Source organism: Colossoma macropomum, unplaced genomic scaffold (assembly GCF_904425465.1).
Source record: "Colossoma macropomum unplaced genomic scaffold, Colossoma_macropomum, whole genome shotgun sequence".
NCBI lineage: Eukaryota > Metazoa > Chordata > Actinopteri > Characiformes > Serrasalmidae > Colossoma > Colossoma macropomum.
This window is the reverse complement of record NW_023495044.1, coordinates 18,532-29,134: the sequence shown is the minus strand read 5'-3', so window position 1 is coordinate 29,134 and position 10,603 is coordinate 18,532. Positions and strand designations below refer to the sequence as shown.

At 37.2% G+C, this 10,603-nt stretch overlaps 1 protein-coding gene across 1 annotated transcript; it reads left to right on the top strand.

Moving 5' to 3' along the window:
• Positions 1-2,178: 2,178 nt before the first annotated feature.
• Positions 2,179-10,132, top strand: LOC118800965 (kallikrein-7-like). Its single transcript, XM_036561147.1, has 5 exons — positions 2,179-2,232; positions 3,934-4,084; positions 5,691-5,935; positions 6,596-6,747; positions 8,874-10,132. The coding sequence occupies exons 1-5, from the start codon at positions 2,193-2,195 to the stop codon at positions 9,018-9,020; spliced, it is 735 nt and encodes a 244-aa protein (XP_036417040.1). The 5' UTR covers positions 2,179-2,192; the 3' UTR covers positions 9,021-10,132.
• The last annotated feature ends 471 nt before the right edge of the window (positions 10,133-10,603 follow it).

The following is a 10,603-nucleotide window of genomic DNA, read 5'->3' as shown; positions in this document are numbered from 1 at the left end:
CAGTAAGTCGTTTATCTTAACAGCCAGGAGTTGCACTGAAAAGCTGAAGAACGTTTGGCTACACTACCATTATTCCTGTATCTGAGCTGTATGTAAAATGCAAATCAGGCTGTGTGAGTGACTGATAACTCTGGCTTTGCATCTCTGCTAATGTATGGGACAAGAGTGGAGTGTGTGGGGGGGGAGTGAAAGATGAAGTGATATGGTGGCTTGTACTGTTCATTTGTAATGGAAATTGAGCAGCAGCTCATTGTGACCACACTCACATCCTGACCCTCACTTTTGCATCTATAATGGTCAAGATGGAGTGCGTTACTTATCAGTTATTTATCAGTGACAGTAGGCCTGGGGTGTTTGAAGTACTTATGAGAGATGGAAAAGTCTAACTGTCATTCAGAATGCTTTCTTCCACAGCTATTCATATTCATCAGGTTCAGTTTAGCCAGTTTAAGATGTGCATTATGAATTCCTCACATTCCTCGATAATTCCTCGATTACTGAATTTTCAAACACAATATCTTTTGAAAAGTCATTAATGTCATATTGTTGCTCATTATATTACTGTACTTTTGTCAATGAAATGGAGCATGGAAAGGTGTGTGAGGGAGAATTTTAAAAGTTTCTGACTTTGGCCATTAAAATGTACATGAGTTAGCGTGCTACAAGCTACTGTAATCCCTGGCAGAGGTTAGAGGTTAACACTATGCGATGTGTGGGATCATCAGCATAAATTTATTTTTATTTTTATTTTTATTTTTTTTGGGGTCAGGGACAATGCCGGTTAATAAACAGCATAAATAGACCTGTAAGTATAAGAGTTGAAGAAAAAAGTCTAATTTTCATCTGTTGGCCCGGGTCCAGAAAAAAAAAAACTCTGAAACAGCTTGAATTTAAAATGAAGGGAGAGTAGGAAAATTTGTAACATGAATTAAGTTGTAACCCCAGTTTCATCAAATAAGCTACAGGGATGAAAATGCTGTGAGCGCTCACCCCCTCCTGACCTGACAGGACCCAAAGCAGAGAGATCTCAACTCTCCAAAACCGGTGCCTTTGTAATCTCCATGCTGGACTGTTGTAACAGGATTTTAGCTGGATGCTCCAACACTTTACTAAATGAGCTCCAACTGGTCCAGAATGCAGCTGCTAGAGTCGTTACAAGGACCAAAAAATTCGACCATGTCTCCCAATCCTGTGGTCATTACACTGGCTACCTGTTAAATGTGGTGTAGAGTATAAGATCCTCCTCTTAACGTATAAATCATTAAATGGCCCCACAGTATCTTAGTGAATTAATTCAGTCATGTGAAACTATAATATTTTATTCTAATGCTGTTTGCTGTCCGGTGTGGTCCAGAGGAGGATGGGTTCCCCTTTTGAGTCTTGGTTCCTCTCAGTGTTTCTTCCTCTTTCTCTTAGGGAGTTTTTCCTTGCCACTGTCTCCATTGGCGACGCTCCTGGGGGCTCAGACCCCTCATCCTCAGGACCTCCACACAGTCCACATTTTTGCTGTTTTCTTATGTGCTGCAAGGTGTTTTGGAGCAAAATGTGGACTGTCTAGGGGGTCTGAAAGGATCCAGCTAATAACAGATAAAAATAAATAAGTTAACTGACTCAGAAGTTTATAACGTCTGCTAAGAACGAACTAGTTCAATATTTTAGGTGATGTCTAATGTACACCAGCTATTGAGATTTATGTTTTATAAATGTTTTTGTGAAACTTTACAGTGGTAGTGTATGTGTGTGTCCAATTAACAGTTATTTAAAGTATTTAGATTTGTTGAATAACACTGCTTACACCGCTTGCTAACATATTAGTTTGTGTGTAGGTGAGCACTTCCTATTATGGTAATCTCTGAATGTAAGTACCATACAAGTTAATGTCCATTTAAATGTTACACTTTCACAGGTTAATAATTCAACAACTCAGCTGGAATAATGGCTTGAAGCTGCTCTGAATATCAGTGTTCATTTGTAATTAGTTACTGATGAGAATGAGGAAAGCATTTAATTAAACTATGGCATCATTATCAAAAATAATTACTTATAACTGTGGTTCAGCTTCTGGGCCACTAAACACGATAGGACAGGAGCGTGGGGAACTGGGATTGGTTGGTGAGAGATGGAGTGATATGGAGGTACGACACTGTCACTGAGTCGTGACTGATGATCAGACTTCTCTAAAGAAGAGGACCATGAGGAACACTGGCTTTCTGTTGTTGGCTCTGTGGGCAGGTAGGAATTCTCACTGACTGCACTGTAAAAATTGTAGTGTGAAAATTTCACTAATTTATTGGCAGCAATTTCTCCAGTAATTCTCATTTATTTTACTGTTTACTGAATTTTATGGTAACACTTTATGTGAAGCCTGTATTCATAAGCCATTATAAACATGTTTATAACTCTTTGTAAGTTGGTAACAGTGCTTTGTAAGCATATTTAGAAACTCCAGTAATGCTTCATAAGGCTCTAATAATTCATTATAATTAATTATTTTGTGACTTATAAACAGTAATAACACCTCTTAAAGGGATAATAGCATGGACACAATTAAAAAGCACCTTTAATACATATTAGCAATTCCATTATTGAGTGCTTCAATTAAAGAGGTTGCTATTTTATATGTTTATTTTTTTTACTATAACAGACAATTCATTCTAAAAAAAGATTACAGTAAACATAGTTGTTTTGAAAATGTGTTTGTCCTACAAGGTCTGAATATGTCCAGAATACATAAGTGGCACCTAATTAAACTGACAGGGCAGGAAGCTCTACAGCTGATTCTGCAATAATAACAGATATACAGTAGAGCAGAGCAGACACTAACATGCACATCAACAGCATATTTAACATTCACATTTAAAAACAAAACGGAAATAACACTCACTTGAATTTACTGATGACGTTTTGAAATGTCCATAATGGTTTTATAAGTGTGAATACTGTATGTATAATACAACCCCATTTCCAAAAAAGTTGGGACGTTGTGCAGAATGTAAATAAAAATAGGATGCAATGATGTGCAAATTATTTAAGCCATATTTTTAAAGGAAAATACTACAGACAACATATCAAACGTTGAAACTGAGAAATGTTGTTTTTTGAAAAATATTTTGAATTTGAATATCAGGTATTAATGGTTTGCACATCATTGCATTTTGTTTTTATTTACAATTTGCACAGCGTTGCGCAAAATGGGGTTGTAGGTGCTTTTAATTGTGTACAGATCATTTTCTGTTTAAAATGCATTATATTGAATAGTGACACATCTGTTACTACATGTAGTGACCAAAGAATCAATTACAGTATATTATCACTTATGATGCACATATACAGTTTGTAAACATGCTTATAAAGCACTGTTACACCTTTATTACTGTATGATAATGCTATCTGCTAATTCAGTTATGTACAGCTGGTATGTGCTCTAATGTGAACCCACAGAGGTCTGAATGCCCTCAGTTCTGCTACTTTATGAACAAAATGTATGGATATAGGCAAACACCACAAATCTATCTAGCTTGCTTCTGATGCTTGAAAGTTCAGGCAGACTGCTAAACAGTTCAGAGAACAATCACACTATTTTTAACAACAGCGAAGAACTGTTTCAAACATCACATTACAGCAGTTACTGCACTTATACCAATCATTAAGACTACAAAGATGGCAGTAACCAAATTTCTACCAATTATAATGTTAGGGGACGAACTAGTTAACTGGAATACAAAACACCATCAAGGAGAGAATAATAAAACAGGCAAACCTCATTCAAACGTATCTTTCAGGTTAGAAATACATAAGTTAGGGATACAGTAGAATATTGCAGTGTGTGGGCTGTAAATTTACATCAGTTCTTTACAGTGTACTATCCTACAACATCATTTGTTTACAAATATTCTCTCTTTTTATGTCTTTCTTTTATATACACCACCATAGTGGTCTGTACACAGTCAGCTGCAGATGACTGTAAGAGTGCGCTGGGACAGCACCATGTCATTCTGACCATCCCTGGAGATAATGTTGGCCATTGTTCAGGGGCTCTTCTCAGCAAGGACTGGGTCATCACTGCAGCACAGTGTAACGAAGTGTGAGAACAAAGCAATATCAAACAGCACTATACACTGCAGCACTTAGAAGATTATTCCATCTACTTTATTTCACATGCTAGCAGTACTGTCTATGGAATAAAGGTCCCAAAGGGGTTCTTTGGAGCAATGCCTTACAAGAACCACTGAAGATCCTTTCAGTAGAGGGTTCTTTAAAGAAACATTTATTTGTTAATGAGATTTGTGTAGAACCTTTTAAATGGCTGATGAATCTTCCATGTAATATAAAGATTCTAAACAGATTCAGGGTTTCTCCTAGAACCACACAGCCATGTCAATAACCATTTAGGAATCTTTACATATTTTTAAGAATGTTACAATGTACAAAAACATGCAGTTTACCTTTAACCAGTTTACCTTTTACCTGATCATGCATGTACAAAGTATGCCTTCTGAATAACTTTACAATGTGAGATTAACAGTTGATATACAGTACTGTGTAAATCATTTATGCACCTGAGCAAACTGTTTAAAACTGTTTACCTCTGCAGTAACTGTGTTTTGGATGATAACTATAGTAATACTGGACTTCCTCAAAGAGACGGCAGAAAATAGTTGAACAAACACATTAACATATTAAAATCCACTACTTACTGAATTAATATCATTTTGTATTTGTGGTATGTATTGTTTTTTTTTTTTTTGCATTTTCAGAGCAAATACATACTTATTGCCCAAATGAGCTTTTAAAAATACATTTTTCTCAGGTGCTTAAATGTTTGCACTGTACTGTTTCTTCCCTTTAGATGTGAATTGGACAGCCCTGACCTTGGGTAAACCTGAGCAATTTAGTGAGCGATAGTAGTCTATTGATCTTAGCAGTTTTAGTAATCTAGCAAACATAAACAAGCTAGCTCATCTGTCATTCGTTTGTTTGTCCATTTATTCCTTCATTCCAGCATTCCGTGTGCATGTGCACATCAAGGCAAGAAGAGCCTTCTTTAAAGCATTGCCACATTTCGTTGCTATCTAAAAAATATATATCTCAGTTTTTTGTTCTTTTTCTTTTTCTACTTTTTTGAACATGGCAGATGTCCTTCACATTATGTGAAAAAAAATCAAGATGCATGAACCAACAGAAATGCTCCAAAATGTATGTCTTGGGTCTTGAAAAAGTTACTATTTTTAACAAACATAGGTTTTTATTTGTTTTATTTATTTTACTTTATATTTGGACAGCAATGATACTTAGAGCCTGTTTTACTTAATGCATCCTACTTGCACTTCTATATTTAGCTTAGCATGACTGGCATACCAGGCTGGGAGTGCTGGACAGAGAGATGTAAATTAAATGTACTGATTATTTATTTATTAAACATTTAGCTGCTTTTTTTTTTTACCAGTGTTTTATTTTTTATTGTTTTTCTCATTCAAACGTTGCTCAATGTATAACACTCAACTGGAGTTCCGTACAAACATGTTTAATATTTTACACTGTTCCCTGGGACTTGAAGGCAGATTGAAGATAGAAATAACATGGCTGTATGTTTTATTGGGAAAAAAACAACAAAAAAGAACTTTTTAGACTGGACGATTGGCGATACACATCCCTCAGAAGATCATGATGATTGGTTCTTTGTTTGTCAGTGATTTGGAGGTGATCCTTGGTCAGAGTGCCCAAAAGACTGGGGAGAGACGGAAGATCCAACAGAAGATAGTGTTCAAAGACAGCAAAGGATCTCATGACCTCATGCTGCTGAAAGTGGATGGGAAGGCCTCAGACAAGTTCCCCATGGCTCGTCTTCCTGACCGCAACACTTGCAAACCCCCGGCTGCTAAAACAGCAGTTCAGTTTTTCAGCTGGACCGGTGCCACCTTTCATTTTAAAGATAGTAAGATTTTCAGTACACGTCATTGATTGATTCTCAGATAGATAACTCTGATTAAAACAATGATGATCTGATGTTGGGCAACACTGTTGAATGAATACAGATCGTGGTATCGGCCAATGACTGGCATGTGAAAGAGGTGTAAAGAACCACCCAAGAACCACACCGAAGATTGAGGTTCTTGGGGATGGGGACGTCCAGACAGCATCACCTCATAGGAATAAAAGGCCTGACAATGTAAGAAAGGTGTGTTATACGTTGTACATCCTGAACTAAATCTACTATGCTTCCAACATGAATTCAACACTGCACAAACATACAGTAAACATTGTTTCATCGGTAAATAAACATCAGTACTGACATTAGATTAGGCATATCAAACTGGGGACCTTCTGGGCCAAAGTGCTGTGGAGCCTGACACATGCATTAGATCAACAGCTATTCACCCATCAGTGAGTGCTGTTGGATCAAGGTTCACCATAGTTGATTTTGCAATGTTGATGTAGTACAACAGGTAACATCAATGTCAATTCAACATCAGCAATCTACATAAATTCAGTGGGGTGCCCAACATCAAATCAACGTTGTTTCAAAGTTTGCTAATTTGATTTGGTGGTTGGTTTGTTTACTGTGATGAGTAACTAACCTCAGTTCTCAATGCAGACACCACACACCCTCAACAACTTCAGTGTGGAATGGTCAGCATTGCTGAATGTGGGAGCATGTCCAGGTATGGAGATGACCCAGACGAGGAGATGAAAGCCTATGTTTACCAGACGCTCCTGTGTGCTTCACACCCCACCAATGCCTGTGATGTAAGCCTGCCCCACTGTCCTCTTTCTGGTCTTCTTTCAGCACGTTTATAAGCCTCATTTTAAACGTACTTGTTGTATCTTATATAACAAACTGGGGCTGTTTTCTGCAGGGACTCTCATATGTTGGAAAATTATATTTTGTCACATGAAAGCATGTTAAATGTAAACAATACATCCAACATTTCCCATATAAAAATATGATAAGATCGATTAGATTAGTTTAGATAGTTTAGCAAAATAATGTTTGAAGTAAAATTATTTGGCAGTGCAGCAAGATCATTTACCTGATTAGATCTCTTTATATCTTATCTTATTATGCTCTCACAACAATGTCATAATGAGAAATATTAGCGGTATTTAGGATTATTCTCTTTAAAGTCATGATTAGCCTTGTATCACTTCAACAAGAATGAGCAGGGCTATACTGCCGTACAATGAATGTGCAAATGTGGACATGGCTGTGACATCACAACTAGGGATGCACACAGGTACTTGAATACTGAATAAATTGTACTTGCTGAATAATTCATAGTAGACACTGAATAACTTATAGGAGATACTGAATAGTTCAAAATAAATACTGAATAATTTACGGTAGATACTAAATAGTTGATAGCAGTGAATAATTCATAGCAGATATTAGCTTTATTGATAACGGTCTGTAGTCAGAGTGTCTGTAGAGGCTGTGTTTCCCGTAGCAGGTCAGTCAGACGGAGCGTTTCGTACAGTGTGAGTCTATAATTCGTAGCTTTGTCTGAACACGGTGGTCTATTCTAATGTACAGAGAACAAGATCTTTAAAATCACACAGTGTCTGTCTGGCTTTAGAGGACATTCAGCTACAGCTCAACCAGCCAATCAGACGACTCCAACAAGATGGAAAACAAAGTGTGAGATCCTCGGATGTGAGCTACTCGATCCAAGATAACTAATGTAGCATAGCTAGCTAATGCACTTCATTTAAAATCAGCCAGATTTTAATGATTTAACGGTAATTCATTAAGGTATCGGACTTGGTATCAGCAAGTACTAAAAAATTTGTACTCATACCTGTACTTAGTCTGACAAATATTGTGTTGATGCATCCCTACTTACAAGTAATACTATGTAATTAATATATAAGTACAGAATAATTAATATGGGAAAAATAAGATTTCAGCAATTAATACTAAGAAGTTATGTAGTTATATGACAGACTATAGTTGTGATTACTACAAACTTTTTCAAGAAAAACATGACTGTGTATTAGAAAAGAGTGGTACAATACTATAAAACAATTGCACAGTACAGTAACTCATTCCATATTAATTGGTATTTTGAGTTATTTTTACACTCTGCATACCAGAAAGATAAGAATACAGGTAGTTACTGTGAAATCAGTGCTGTTTCCATTACATTACAGATAATTTACCAGTAAGTACCTGTTAGAATGACTTCACATGATGATGATAAGAGAGCAGGTAGGGTACACTATTTTACAGTCCTATTACCACAGTATTATAGAGTACTTACTTGTTAACATAACAGTTAATATGGAGTGAATTACTGTACTGGAGGAAGGGTACTTGCCCTGCCTTACTCTGTACCTCTCTGTTAGGCAGGTATGTAAATACTGAAGCAGTTTGTTGTGATTACCACTATTTTTGACATAAATATACTGAAATTAGTTATTCTGTACTTACATATAACTTGCAGATTATGCACCAAATATTGCTTGTGTGTGCGCTACATATTTTCCATTAAATTCTGAGTAAGCACTGCTGTATATACCTGATAGTTTTCTTATAAGTTACTATGCATGGGTAAAGTGTGTACCAGGAATTTACTTGTACGTACTTCATAGTAACTGAATACGTGTAGCTGTAAGTACATAGTAGTTTTGTATAAATTGCTATGTATGTTCAAAGTAGGTACCATAAAATGAATTCCCAGTTACTGACTTACGTCCTGCATATTTACTTACTCCCCATATTTACCTATTAAATACTGGTTATTTACAATACCATCAAATAAAGTGCTGCCATAATAATTTTAAGTAGAAGAATGAAAAATGTCTTTGTATGATAATTGGATTGACTGATTCTTTCTCTCTCTCTCTCTCTCTCTCTCTCTCTCTCTCTCTCTCAGTTGTTCTCAGGTGCAGCTCTGATACACAGTGGTGTCCTGCATGGAGTGCTTGTTAATTCAGATATTTACTGTAAGGCTTCATTAGAATTCATGGATCTCTGTCACAAGGAATATAGAAAGTGGATCTTTGACACGGCGGGTCTGTAGAAGCTGCACAGATCAGTGTACTGCTTTATGATGATGATGATGATGATGATGATAATAATAAAGACATTACTGAGAGCAAAACAATATCTTTGGTTCCCATCTCTTTATTTTCAGATTCAGTTATATGCACTATGATTAGTGAATATTCTAAATACACTTGAAAGCTGAAATATGAAATATGGTATGTAAAGAAATATAATGAAATATTGCATGTAAAAGTTAATTGTGTTGGGGAAAGCACGCATTTTTAGAGTTCCAGAAGTAACTTAGTTTTAAAATGAATTGCTTTTACAGGCTCCCGAGTGGCGCAACCGTCTAAGCGTTGTCCCTCATCAGGAGATCGCGAGTTCGATCCCTGGTGATGCTACAGCCTCGGGAGTCCGAGAGAGCACAATTGGCCTCGCTCTCTCTGGGGTGGGTAGGATGGTCCCCCTGTTGTCCCCCATCACTCAGCGCGATGCTAGTCAGCGCAGGCGTCTGTTAGCTGACGTAACAGATCTGGCGGTTGGCGCTTTCCTCCGAGCGCATTCGGCTGTCCAATGACGTTGCGTGAGCAGCAGCTCGAAAAGAAGCGGTGGCTGGTTTCACAGGTCTCGGAGGAAGCCGTTGTTAGCCTTCACCCTCCTAGCGTGATTGGGGAAGTCCTAACTAGCGGGTGTAATTGGAAACGACTAAATCGGGGAGAAAAAAAATTAATTAGTTTTATAATATCAATATCATAATGAAAAATATTAGATATTTTCATGGGATTTCAAATTATTTTACTTATCACATTTCGGAGTCAGGCTACTTTTAAATGAAGCTGAAGTGAAATACTTCTTTGCAGACCACTGATGGATTTGAGGACAGTTTTCACGGCAGATTCATGACAGAATTCAGACGCTCGCGGATAAAAAAGGCAAAGAGGGTTTTATTACAGTTCAGCAAAGGTGTGGTCAAAAAACAAGCGTGGGTCGTAGCCAAAAACTCCAGAGGATCAGCGTAGTGATCATAACACAAAGCAGCCAAAACAAAAGGGATGAGCAGACATCGTGGTCGAAGAATCAAGCCAAAATGGTCATAACAGGTTTGTGAACACTCAGTAAGTTCAGAAAGAAGCAGTACCTCGCAATGACTACGACTAAAGCCCGGGCTTAAATACTAAACTGAATCATATAACAAACACAGGTGCATGATATCAGTATTCAGGGGATTGAGAACGCTGATAGGTGCGTGAGCGATTGTCAAAAGTCATGTGACCTCCCGAGGGATTGTGGGCAATGGAGTTCATTCGGGACTCCGCGTTTGAAGGAAGTTGCTCCGACACGTGATCTCCCGACGCATTCTGGGAAATGCAGTCCGAATCAGCCTGAGGCGTGACACAAGAAGATTTGCTGTACAGAGTAAAAGTTTATGAAGGGTTGTAAAAGAAATTCTGTAATGCTGTAAAAAAAAAAATCAGTTTTATCAATTTATGGAAAAAACTGGCAGCTGTTGTTGCCAAAATAATTCTGTAAAAAATACAGTGAAAATGTAAACAACCCATATTTTTACAACATAAAGTTGTTGTTGTCACTGAAAAATACCAAACAAACAACAATGTT